This window comes from Melanostigma gelatinosum, assembly GCF_949748355.1.
Source record: "Melanostigma gelatinosum genome assembly, chromosome: 9".
Taxonomy (NCBI): Eukaryota; Metazoa; Chordata; class Actinopteri; order Perciformes; family Zoarcidae; genus Melanostigma; species Melanostigma gelatinosum.
In genome coordinates, this window is record NC_136642.1 from 4,160,929 (window position 1) to 4,174,919 (window position 13,991).

Here is a 13,991-nt window from a genome sequence, read left to right on the forward strand (position 1 = left end):
AGTACTGCGATGACTCCGCTCACCTTCTCTCTCTGTGTCACCTGGCTCATGTTGTCCCACTGGTGCTGTGACAAAGTGTAATGGACTTCAAGCACGTGTGGCGCTGATTCAGACCGTTAATTAACAATTCGATTTAGCGATCGGGTCTGATACGGTTTGGACAAAAATGTCACAGATGAGCACGACGACTGTCCTTCACACCTGAAGTGCAAAACCTCCGTTTCATCCCAGTCAGAACATCTGCTCGTAACCTGCTGTCTCTTGTCCTTGAATGGTTGGAAAAACACATTTTCCCAGATTATAGCAATACGGCCGCATAAAATGAGCAACGATGGCTTGTCGTGGTCTTTGTTTTTAACATTTTCTTCTTCCGCGCTCACTGGGCAGTTTTTAATGAATCTGTGTCCGGTTGCTGTAACTTGAAATGCCGCTGTTTCACTGAGCTTCAGTAACGTATAACCTGCCCACTGGGGGCGGGGCTAACGAACAACACGAAAATATGGAATGTTTGGCATCAAACCTGTTCACACCGGCAGAGATGCAAATTTGCAACAGTTGCAAAACTTTGTAAAAAAAAGTTTGAATAGATTCAAGCAAGCAGACGACGCTTTGCTGCATGCTTGTTCATCGTGATCATCTTTCTGCTTCCCCCTCTTGTGATATTTGAATATAATGCAAAACAATATGTGTGTTGAGTTCTTCAGTGAAAACATGCAGACGAGCAGTCGCTTCTAGCGTTTTCCGTGCGCTTTGACTTTTGACTCTGTTGAGTCTGAATGAAACACCTCTGACAGACAGTTCAGTGTTCTCAGCAGCAGGAAGACTTATTTGCATAACCTCAAGACATTATTCTTTGTTAGCCAATAACTATTTCATACACACTAATAATCCCCCGTTGTCAATCATACAGCAGAGCCCAGGTGTGTGTATTACAACCAGTAACCCTCCAGCACTACAGACTGACAATCAGCTTTAATCATCGCTTTCTTATTATAGAGAGAAGAATGTCCCGAGGTGATATTAATATCTCTAATATCAACTCGTGACTTTTTTTTTTTTTGATGTTCAATATCTCTGAGACAACAAAGGCTCCTTATTTATACGTCTCATGGTTTTGACAGCCGGGGGCGTTACCTTTCATCTGCCGCCATTTCAGAAAGGACTGGAATGTGTTTCCTGCCCGCCATCAATCCTTTCCAAAGTGTGACAGGTTCATCAAATGGTGGCTTTTTTTAAAGTAATCACAAAATTAGGTTTTTGATTCATAACGAATGTTGCCTCTTTATTTGTTAATTGCCAACCATCTTGATTATCAAATAATCAAACGCTTCCTGGTTTCAGCTTCTCAAGTTAGTGGTTTTTTTCACAGGCCGACATGTTTGAAGTGCCTTGCTCTCCTTCAGGAAAAGAGAAATCGTAACAGAAGGCAGATTTGATGATGGCAGGAGTCTTCATGCTGCTATTAGTAACCCGATCGCGCTGTTGTTTCGCTCTGATTACCAAATAACATGCTGCAATAACTCCTTGAGTGCTGATTTATAATTTGCTACAAGGAGTGCAATAGTGTTCATCAATTTTAACAGTTGTGATCTCTTGTCGAGTGATTGTGTTTACTCCATCATTACTTCAATCATCATCTATGTTCTCCACATCGACCGCAGACAGCAGATTCATAGGTTTGAAATATTATAAAATGACTTGATAGAATAAGTCATTATTAAATTAAGTCATTAAATTAAGATTGACATTTTTAACTTAATATCCCACATCAGGAAAATGAAACTCGGGTACCGGAGAAAGTGGAGCAACGTCCTCGCCAGCACACCTCCGCCGAACAGAATAGTGCCAGCCAAGTACAAGCAGAGATGAAATCTATACAACGCACGGCCGGGACCGAACCACAGATGGACCATGAGTCTCCATCAATGTACAATATTGACTCGTGGTTTAAACAGTCCAGTAGTCTGTGAAACTACGAGCTGTTAGTTTTACAGCAAGCGCCTCATTCTGTGCAGGGATCCAGCCCAGAAGGGCCTATTTTACTGTGAATATTATTGGTTATTATTTTAAAAAACGATTTGAATTGTAATGTGTCTGTAACTTTCATATTGCCACACTTAAATATATGATTACGGCAGTAATCTCACTTCATATGTTGTGATTACGCATCACGGCTAATAAGCAGACGGACCACAGCCTTCCTATCTGTGATAAGATACAACATCACCACAAACTGTTGTGAGCTATGGTTTAATTATACAACACGCAATAACAATATTATGTGAGAAGTATTTACAATCGCTCACGAACACGCTCACTGAGAGGCTCCTCAGTGTGCTCTCACAATGTTCTCTTCTTTCTTTATTATTCGTCAAGAACCCCCAAATCCCCGATAAGCCACCACTCGGAGGAGCAAACACTTTAATTAACCATAACCCTTACAAACTCTGGGCTAATGCCGAGTTAAATAACAGTGAGTTACAACACATGATAAGGTACAATGAAGCTCGAATGATGCCCAGGGGAGCTAAAACAGCAGCAGCATCAACACCAGTTGACCTGGATTTACTGTACTACACAGCAACGAGTCGACATTATTTACATGTATGGATTGGAGCTAATTGTTTCTTTCATTCCAAGCACGTCTCAAAGGACTTTACAGGCCGTGTCTAAAATCGAATCAATGAAATGATATGACATGCAGCAAAACACAGCAAAGCAAACAGAGCTCGAGGCTCAGAATACGCCCAGCAAGTCTGACTGGATTGATGGATTACTTCGATACATGATGGAAGCATCATTAAAAGTTGCTGTATTTTCCAATTCGAAGCAGCCGATACCTGCACTGTGTGTGTGTGTGTGTGCTCATTGATGCCAAGTGTTGATTGTGATCGGAGCTACGTGTTGTCAGACTGTCCTTGTGTGACTGAGAGGTCTTTGCTGATCCTTTCACTCTTTTTCAAATTCGATTTTTTTTAGGAATTAGATAAATGTCAAAGCCATTCCTCTGCTCATAAAGATTGCCCTGCCAGTATTCAGGTGGTGTCTGGTGGTGACTTTTCATCCCGGCAGTGCCACCCACAGCCGCCTCGTCTGATCTAATATCCCCGACTGACTGACTGTCTGCATCCAGTCGGCTTCTCACAGTTGATATTTAACGGCAAAGACGGTGACGTCCCGTCATTAGCTGACACGTTGCGCTTTTATTTAGCCGGCAAGTCATACAGAGTGATGGAAGGATGGAGGACTTTTTAGGTTCAACATAAGTTGAGTGCAATGAAAGTCACTGCACTTTATCTTTTGATTCTTCAAAAGGAGATGAGCAAAAAGTTTCATATGTTTGCATTGTATTATAACATGTGTCCCCAGTGAGACACATCCTCCAGTCAATCAAGCATAGGGACGAGTATTTCATCCATAATGCCTTCAGTTAGGTCTCCTCTAATATCGATCTGTTCATATCATTTCTGTGTCACTCCCACAAATGATATCTAATTGTGATCGGCATCATTTATTTCAAATAACACCACAGCTTTCAGGTAGAAGGCTCATTAGGGTCGGCAAAGATGGTCCTTCTCCCGAGACAATTCCTCCAGCTCTTCCAAACTAAGCCAGTTTAGGTGTGTATGACTTCCAGTGTGTTGTGGGACTTCTTACAAGGCTGGTGTCCCTGGAGTGTCCTCCACAGAAAGAGCAGCCATTTTATTACAAGCTTCTTCTGGATGTGCGACAGCGTCGGCCGATATGATATATGACCAATGTTCCCTCTAATTTTTCATGTGTCTGGGCATACACACAAGCTCCCTGAGCACACTGAGGACCACTGTGAGCAACATCAGATGTGCACGCTGTGGCCACACACCAGTATCACACCTGTTCAAAACCTTGGATCATAGCAAGTTACATGGCTTATTAAAATAATCAAATTACAGCAGCAATTTTCACTAGTTTACTTTTAATATAAGTGATTTGACAAACTTTAAAGGAAAAAGACAAAAATCTTGTTGTTCATGAGATGTGTAGTATGTTTTATGTGAGAGTCCTGCTTGGCCATGGGAAGAGTCCTGCTTTGGCCTGTGTGAGGTCCTGTTGTGGCCTGTGTGAGGGTCCTGTTCTGGAAGAAATGATGCATATACACCTTTCAGACATAACATTTTGTTCACATTAAAACATTCACATTTTGCACAATGACGTGTGCTGTAGCTTGTGATACAGTGTAAATTCCTGTAACTCTGTCTGTAAAATATGTAATTACTCAGTTTTTTATTATCATTTCTACTACCCATAAATGATCTAGTAGTAACATAATTTAATGATTAATATCCATAAGTAAAAAATCTTAATAAATGTCACTAGAATATGCACAAATCTGACTTAAATTTTACCTTATTTTTCACGTCTGTCCTTCTCACTTCTCCAATGGTTGTACACTTTGTCCAGGTTGATGGCTTCGTCTGCTTCTTGCTTTGACTTTATGTCGCTGCCCGTTCGTTTCGCCATGATAAGACGCATTTGCGTCTCGTAACTCCGCCGCACTGTTGTTAGCTAGCTAACCTGCACGGCGCGAATGGGCAGGGCAATAGTGTCAATGCTATGATTGGCTGCGTAGCGTAAGTGAACCGAATCGTATCATTGGCTGGACACCTGTCACTCACTGAGTTACGTTGCAAAATAGTACAGAAAACAAAATTATTATTATTATTATTATTATTGGTTTAATTGATTAGATAAGATTAGGACTAATATTAGATATTAATTAATACGTTTATGTTGAATTTTATTTTATGCGCTGCATAGATTTTCTTGTGCGCTGAGAATGTGCGAGCAGTGCGCGATTGCTCAAGCGCGCAGCTTAGAGGGAACATTGTATATGACCATCGTCGGCTCAACAACCGACGATTGACGATATATTCCCTGAGTTTGAGCGGTGAGTTCGCTACGTTCCACAAGCTCTCTTGGCTTTCTTTAGTCCAGCGAATAAAAAAAAATAAATAAGAAGAAAAACGAGGAACAGAGGAAATATTCTTAAAACTATTCTCCTCATTAAACACAAAAACACAACCGTACTTCTGAATTCAAGTTACTCTCTAATCTTAATCGCCTCGTTAACACATCCCGGAACAAACTTCACTTAAAGTCGACGAAACAGAATAAAACTCACCAAAACTGTCTGAGTTAGTTCTAACAATCACCAACTCTGGTGTGGTGAAAATGAAACCTTAATTCTCTGTGAACACATGCTGGCTGTAAACGCTGTTAACGTCTCGCTGTCGCTCGTTCTTCGGAGGCAGAACATTAAATTAGCGGAATTAAATGATAAAAATCACCCAAAAAACCCCAATGTGCTCAACCAGTCCGAGGACTTTGCTCTTTCCCCTCAGCACAGGAAACTCATCACAGCCCCTGATATCCATTTGCCGATTCTCCCTCGGCTCACGGCCGCAGACGTCCACCGTGACCGTCCTGTTCGATGGCTGCACCGTTTCACTTCATGGCCCATTCTACACCAGTCACTCCGTCGATATCACGCTCCGTCTTACAGTTGTCAACAAGACGCTGAGATACGCGAACTCCTTCACTTGGAGAAGCGACTCACTCCCAATCGCAACCTAAAGCAACAATCCGCTGTTTCCTGCAGAGGGTTGGGAGGTCGTCGTTTGGTGAAGACAACATTAAAAACAAAAGCTGAATTTGAGTCAGTGGCTCCGAGCATAAGCGTTCCCAGAAAGGCTTATACGAACTAATACTTTCTCTGAATTTGTGGAACAAGCAGCGACCACTATGCGCGAGTTCGATGGCCTCGAGGAAACGCGACGCCAAGCGTACTTCTCTTTCCTCTGCCTTCACATCGCTTTCATCAAGAAGTCACATTAGACACATGATTTCCTGTGGATAATAGAATACATAATCAATACCAGGCAGACGTTTGGCAGCTATCCAGTCGCTACAAACAAGTTGTTTCTGTGTTTGTTAACGACCGCATTCAGCTGCCATTAGAGGAACGGTACCTTGAGGGACGCTGGCTTTAGAATCACGTCCTGCTGGTCGCCGCTTGATTACATTTATTTTGTCAATTTCAATTCAGTACTCCCCCTGGGATCAACTGCAAAAATGCAAATTAGAATAAATAATAGAAGAATTGGCTGAGTGGTGGCACTCTAGTGGTGGCACTCTGTCTCTGTTTGTGTATCCGGGCATCACGGCCATATGCTAAGCACCCGCTTCTTTAATTCTCTTGTTTCCACTCCTGTGATATGAAATGCTTCACAAACACGTGATCTTAAAACACGAGGTGCATCTCTGCAGGTCAACGGTGTCCGCCTCTCACCCTGAAGTTAAAACACTCCAAGGTCAAACCTCTTAATCATTCTGTCAACACAGCAGCTACAGGTTGGCTCATCACTGTCGGTATTTGTGATGGAGGATATCACAGTAGTTATACATTTCCATATGGAGGTATTGAGCTGTTACTGTGCCGTCCTCGTTGTGACTTCCTCCGCTCCATCATTTCACTTTCCCACAAGCATAAACACCCTCCCTCCCTCCCTCATCTCTTTCTCCCGCGCTCTCCCTCTCTGCTTTAGTGTTTTGCTCCTCCTTGCCCCCCCCCCCCCCACACACACACACACACTTTCTCTCGCTCTGCATTAAGCCCTGCTTGTCTCTGATCCTGGAAGCAGTGCTTATGGGAGCATCTGAGACCAGTGTGAGCACTGCTGCTCTCCAGTCGCCTTCCCAGCACTGCAAGTGGAGGAGGAGGAGGAGGGGGGGGGAGTATCCCGAGGCAGGAGGAAAAGGAACAAACGAGAGAGGAAAGTGAGAAGCAGCATGTTAGAGATGCAGAGAGCGAGATTATAAAAAGGGGGAATGAGAGAGAGAGAGAGGATGAGGGCAGGGGAGGAAAATATGTAGGAAAAAAACCAAGGAGTGTAAAAAAAAAAGAGAGCGAGAGCACGGTGGCACGGGGAGAGGAGCAAATGAGTGAGCGAATGAGAGAGAGAGAGGGAGGGAGGCGAACAACACTGCAGACACTCGCCCACTGTCACTGCTCCGCAGCCAGAGGACAGAGGCAGCGACGGCAGCAGTGGAAGCAGGACGCGATGGAGGAGGAAGACCGGACCGTCCGTCTGCAGCTCAGTCACCGTCACTGACGGCTTTCCCTCCGGGACCATCCTGTCAAGTTGGGAGCATAAAACTACTCTCTCTGTCCTTCACGAGACCAAGTACTGGACCTCAACTCCAGCAGGACTGATAACGCTCTCCTACTCTCCTGCACTCACTCTCTCCTCAGCGTCTCAAACTGAAGCACACTTCACTTCTTGTTGCCTTCTGGACTAGTGCTTTTTTTTTTGGTTTCCTTTTTTCTCTACACTGCCATTGGCTGACCTTCCGAGCTGAGTGGATTTACTTTTGTCCTGTGGCGGACCATGGGGCGAGGGTGGAGGGGCGCAGCAGGGACCCTCCGAATAAGGACAGAGGGGAGCTGCTACCTCTTGGTGACATTGCTGCTGTTCTGTGGCGTCTGGGAGGCTCCGGCGCAGACAGACGATGGGAAGTCTGTCTACTTCTGGGAAACAGGTACCGCTAAAACCTCTAAGAGATTAAATGTGATCCCTTGTTTTACATATGGCACGTTTACAATGGCGGGTATAGGCGGTGAACCGGTGTGTGCTGTCGGTGCTGCTGTGTGGTGTGCGACCTCCCACACTCTGAAGATCTCTGATCATGTGTGTGTCTTCATTTGTGGGAAATGCGCACTGGAGATAACTTTTAGACTGTACGGGACATTTAAAACCAGTGCATCGTTTTTAAATCGTGCAACTAAACTGTTATTGTGCAGAAACAGACATATTCACTTGCGCAGGTCCACAATGACACACTTTGGTCGTTTCTCAAATGTACGTTATTTCAAGTGCACGACTCAACGCTGCACAAACTTCAAAGATGCACACACTTGAAAGATGACCCAGAAAATCTACAGCATGGGCTCGTCTGCTCACGCTGAATAGCATGCAGCACGCAGGACAACCGTGCATCCATTTTTTTGTTGTTGAATGGATCACTTTCATCTGCCCGAGTCTCAGGTGATGCACCATTATTGAAATGTTGCCGCCGCGTGTTACACCAGGCGGATGATTGATGGGCAATGCCGCACAACAGTGCTTTGGTGAGGGAAGCCGAGTGGAATGGTTTTTGATGGTATTGATACGACATCAGCGGGGAATGAGCGAGGGGGGTGTGTGTGTGTGTGTGCGTGTGTGCTAGAAATCCATACATGTAGTACATGCGTAGATTGATTGGCGGTTACTGTATTTCTTATCTTTGCGTTAACTGCCTGTCTGAGAAAGAATCATGTGGAGTCACAGTGGGATCCATTTGAGTTACATGATCACCGTTGACACGCATGGGAAGCCAACCGCCAAGCCGAGCTCTAGCTCCAGCTTCCAGAGTACAGATGTTGCAGTGATTATTGTCGTGCTGATTTCTAATGGACACTGAGAGAGTAACTGTGAGCAGTCTCCTTAAATAAGCACCAGGAAGTCCTTAAAGGCACAACTTAAATGACTTGTTTTAATCCTCAATTGGACGGAAAAGCTCAGGAGGTGAAGGCGTGCTCTTTTCTTACACAAACACATTTTACCAGGAATTATATTTTCTCATTACCAGAGCAACTTCTCTCACTAGCGACCAACCCCCCCCCCCCCCCACACACACACACACACACACTCCCGTCCCACCCTCGCCTCGCCCAGCACAAGCTCCCAGTTGACGTATCCCACACGTCTCTCTCCTGTGGTTCTGTGCATCTTTAAAGAGGATGTAGCTGAGTAAGGAGATTAGAGGAGCGGGGATTTAACAACCCAGGAAAGGCAGCTCGGGGAGCAGAATGGAGAAAGAGAGAGGGACTGAGTTCACCTACATGTAGCCTACTGTAGTTCATAGTGATTACGCCTCTCTCCCACGCTACGCCACCTCTCTCCCACACTCTACATGTTCCTCAACTGGAGAGCTCCAGGCTCTCTGCTTTGAAATCTAATCCAGTGCTTTGAGTTTGTTCACTTCCTCCCAAATAAAAAGGTAGCTCATTGATTTCAGCCCTGGAGTCATCTTGTCTTTTTCTTCCTCAACGCCTCTTTGATTTGACAATTGCGTATTAAAATCACACGGGGCAAATTAGGCCTTTGAATCACTGTATGTTTGCATGAGATTTGCATACTTTAATTTCCAGTCTAAGCTTTTTTTTTTTTTTTTTTTTTTTTTAAAGAAGCACAAACTGTGATGATGCTGTTGCACGTTTGCAGAGTCTGCAGTGGAGGGAATATTGTTGTGGCTCTGATGTTTTGCATATTTATGAGTCGAGCTGAAATACAGCCCCTGTCTTGGAAACTGGGGAATTGGGCCTGCATTGCTTTTTATTGCCTTCTGTGAAAATATGACGTATCTGTTTTGGAAGGTGAGACAGTTGAGTTCTTTTTTTGCTCTGAGGATTTTATTCAAATGAGGCAGATAGAGACAACAGGCTCCGCCAGACGCCGCGAGTGATATTTCTGGAGGAGGAGGAGGAGGAGGAGGAGGAGGAGGAGGAGGAGGAGGAGGAGGAGGAGGAGGAGGAGGAGGAGGAGGAGGAGGAGGAGGAGGAGGAGGAGGAGGAGGAGGAGGAGGAGGAGGAGGAGGAGGAGGAGGAGGAGGAGGAGGAGGAGGAGGAGGAGGAGGAGGAGGAGGAGGAGGACTTTTGAGAGATTGTCTCCCTCTCAGACGCTATTTTTGCACCATTTATTTGTCCTTCTTGTCTTCTTCCTCTCAACTGTGCACTCCCTGTGCACTCCTTCCTCTGCATCTCTCTCGCTCTCTTTCACTGTCTGGCGCTCTATATTTTGGATTTCTGTTTTAAGATCCGCAGCTTTTTCCCGTTCAATGCAAAATGTTAAAATACAGCAGCAGCCTCATCTCTTTCCAGTAGCGGAAAAGTCTCCACGCCAGGATGACAATAGATGTAACACTTTTTGCTGCATCCTGCATGTTTCATGTGTAATCGAGAACTGCTAAGTACCACCTATGCACACACACACACACAGCAGGTGCATCATTCCCATTGTGGTACTGTGTGCGTGCTTCATTAGACCCTGTTGTTGGAGCGACAACGTTGCCAGGTTTTGAGCTGTCAAGGCCTCACATGTGTGCCTGAGGACAAAGCAATTACAGGTGGCAGAGTAGGTGATGGTGTGTTCAAGCAAGCACACACTGGAACGTCTCCAAATCGAGGCCTTCTCCGTATGGCTGACTGTAAGTGTTCCTTGTGGAGTTTCATAGCGACGCAGGTTCATTTTCTCCAGTGGATCTTGAACAACACCGAAGGGACAACTTTGAAAATCAACATTGTTGTCGTCGTTGTTTTTACATCTTGAGGCTCGCATCAACAGGTGCCAAATCATTTATCAATCCGGTTTCACATCCCGATCTGATCTCGGTTTATCACTCCCCTTCCCACCACCCCCCACTCTGAACGCGGGCCGCCGTAATCTTCCCTGGATATCCGGATTATCCATCGTTCAGATTATGCAGGAGTCACCTCCTGCCCCTGATCGAGCCAAATTCACTTTCTCCTACCTCTCAGCACGTGTCTCTCTGTCGTAAGCCCGTAACGTCACCGGAGTCATTCACAGGCTGTACAACTAGTGGCTCCATCATATTTACTTACCTACCATGCATGTGTGTGTGTTTCCACCAGTCTTAATGGATGGTCAAATTTGGGTTTAATCCATGATTTCCAGCCACCACATGGAGAGGGAACATTTTGAAACCTTTTGAGACTTGACGAAGTTTAGACTCATAACAGCAAACCAGTGAGCACAAAGCAGCGGCTTTTAAACTTTGAGTGTCTTCTTGATGCTCAACTTATCATATACTGATATTTAGTATTCATCCAAATGTACCTGTTCAGTCTGGCTTTAATGTAGTGGTTATAGTTTTATTATTTTATGTTTTTTATTGTTATTGCTTATTATTACGTCTTATTTTACACAGTGTCGTGTTTTTTTTTTCTCCATTTGTCATCTTGTCGATCATTTGTAAAGCACTTTGAATTGCATTTAAAATAGTTTGAAAGGTGCTTTACATAAAACTCAATTGATACATCATGAATCACAAACTCGTGTACTCATCGTTGATAGTCTGCATCAGTGAGTACATCTTTTTCCTTTAAAACACAGTGAGGACGATTTCCTTGTGAGACATCTTTCTGTTTTATCAGATGAGCTCATGAGATGATGAATCATGTAATCACAGCGCTGTGAGTCCACAAACATGTGTCTGTATGTGACTTTTTGTGCGTACTTCCCCGCATCTTTAACGACCCGTCACTTCGCTGGGACAATGGAGTTTCAGTCCTGCAGCTGGTGTCACCTCTCAATGCGCGGCTGACAGGCCATTGTTGGACGAGTACATTCCTCCCTTCAGAGATCCACTCGCAGTGAAGGATGTCACCCTCGCTGAGGATTGTTAGTGGCTGGTGGCCCGCAATCACCTGCTATTACCGCGGACACCAGTGAAGAGGCCGTCCAAGAAATTGAGGGAGAGCGGGCGTGACGGGTTCACAAGTTCAACACAGCCAGCCGACGCCATTCCAAACGCAGACAGCGAAACAGATTATTCAACAGTCGAGCCTTGAGATGGATCGAAAAACAAAAGCACGGTATTGATCTCTTCCATGTGACTCGCACGAGTTCAGCACAAAGTTTCTTCTCTTGCTTTTATTTTCTGTTAAAAGAACCACATGACAAATCTGAGATTGGTTAGTTTTGCCTGATCATCTACATTTAAATGTTACATACAATTTCTCATTCTATAAAAATGTGTTTTTTTTTGCTGAAAATCCTTTTCCTTAAATAGCCGTGTGCTAATACCCGAGTGCTCATTATGTCCGACAGTCTCGAATTGAGCCAGAAACAAACACCCGTCTGAGACGCCGCGGCTTTGATATCAGCGGGAATGTGACTGGCATCGTCCCAAATGAGAACATGCCTGGGAGATTCCTGCCTCATCTTTGGCGAGTGCATTTCAACGTTACCCTCTATGACCCTAATTAGCATAGCACCTGATGGCCGACGAGAGTCGGGGAGGTAATTGGCCAGCCACAATTTCGGCCATGCATATAAATGAACACAATTTCCCTGAGATTTTCATTTTTCATTACACAGTAGGCTGATGGGTCATTTTATTTTAAGTCCGTGTGCCGCTGTTTTTGTTTTCATTGCTAGTTCAGTGGGAGTGGAAGTGGAAGCTCATTGTGTCTGTTGTTAGCGTCTGGCCCTACAACCATCAGCAAAGTGAGCGCTCAGCAGCCCGTGGAGGCCATGTGGCCTCAGCATCTTTCTGTCCGACAGAGGAAGGAAGCTATTTTTCCAAGTTCGTCTTTTATTTTTTTTGTCTGACAAACGAGCGCGGCTCAAGCGCCAGTGTTCTGCAGCGGTTCAGCGTCTCTACGGCTGAAGCGATACCGAGCTGGGCCACAGCGAACCGTGACGTTGCACTTGCTTTTAAAAGCACTCGCAGCACAACACGTCACGGTTGACCCAGATTGAGCTCTTTTGTGGCTTTAGAGATATTACCCCACCACTCGCCACTCCAGACCGCTGCAGGTTTTTATTTAAATAGCCAATCCATCCAGGGGAGGAAGGGGCCGAAGAGATGCCAGTTTGTTTCATCTAAATGGCATGGCTTATGCTAAAACGTGGCTATTACTGATAAAGGAGGGATGGCAGGATTAGAGATTATACTTCATCCAAAAAACTTTATTCAGAGTGACATAAGAGGATTTCCCGCTGCCTTATTCCGCCATATTCAAATGGCTCGTAACATGTTTCAGATCGGGCACGATGTCGCTCAGTGTGCTTTGTGGATGGTGGTGACGTGAGTAAGCAGATCAGTGATAGATTTATGCTATGTGGGGATGTTTTTCCCCCTGATTATCAGCCTTGACCTGGTACACCAAAGTGACACGAGCTGCTGTAAAACGATTAGTATCTGACCTGCTCGTTTTCTGTTTTCAGTGAATTTCCGGTCATCCAGCTCAATTTGAGCAGCGTCACAGTTGACGTTTAGTCATCCCTATACCTCGACACCATGTAAAACCTACAATGTCTACTTCAATTCTCTAAAGGATGATACGTGCCTTGCTTAAGGGTATTTTAAGGGCTGGTTGCTGTTTTCATTCATGTCCCCGCCTGTATTATCCCAGTCATGCCTCATAACTCTCTAATTTCCCAAACAATTTTCTTCTCTAAAACAAATGGCGGCCGTGTGTTTTTATGTCTCCCAGCGGTCACGTCCCCGTGGTGTCTCTTAACAAACGAGAACTGGAAGTTGAAACACAAACATATCCTCTGCCCATTTCTTGTTTTTCTTTCAGGAAACCGAGTTCTTTAGCGGTCAGGGAGTGGTATTCAAAACGGGCCCTTCACTCCCACGGGAGGTAACGAGGCGGCTTCAGTGGGCTGAAAGGAATACCGGCGTCATTGAAGAAAGCAGTGACGTTTAGAGGCCGCGCTGCCTCCGCCGATGCTGCTCTAATAAAGCCGTGGAGATGGAGGAGGCTCAGGAGTAAATATCCTCCTGCCCATCCAGCAGCCCTGTCGTTAATCCTTCATCTCTCCCGCTGGCCAGCAATCGTTTTTTTTCCTCGGCCGTGTGCTAGACGTGGGCATATTTTACGGTCTCTTGAACATAAAAGCTTCTTGTTTCACAGTAGTTGCTGGTGTTGCTGTGCTTTGCTGTCTTGTGCGTAAGCCGATGGAGATGCTATGGAAAGCACTCGCAGCTGTGTGGCAAGATGATTATTTCCTCATCAGCTCATGTGATGAACTGTAAACAGACTGCTATAAGCTATGTGTACTTAAGGAATCGTATATCAAAGCTATTACATTTAGCTGAATATCATGAGAATATTACATGAGGATATTGAGCCGCCGCTGGTTTGGATCTTATATAATCAC

General features: G+C 44.9%; 1 protein-coding gene across 1 annotated transcript in view; it reads left to right on the top strand.

Annotated features, from left to right (window-relative positions):
• Positions 1 to 7,427: 7,427 nt before the first annotated feature.
• Positions 7,428 to 13,991, top strand: part of thsd7ab (thrombospondin, type I, domain containing 7Ab) — a gene marked incomplete at its 5' end in the record, with an annotated part of 119,620 nt that continues 113,056 nt past the window's right edge. The window contains one exon of the mRNA XM_079275741.1: positions 7,428 to 7,578. Within this exon, the coding sequence (XP_079131867.1) occupies positions 7,428 to 7,578 (151 nt within the window). The remainder of the gene's footprint in view (positions 7,579 to 13,991) is intronic.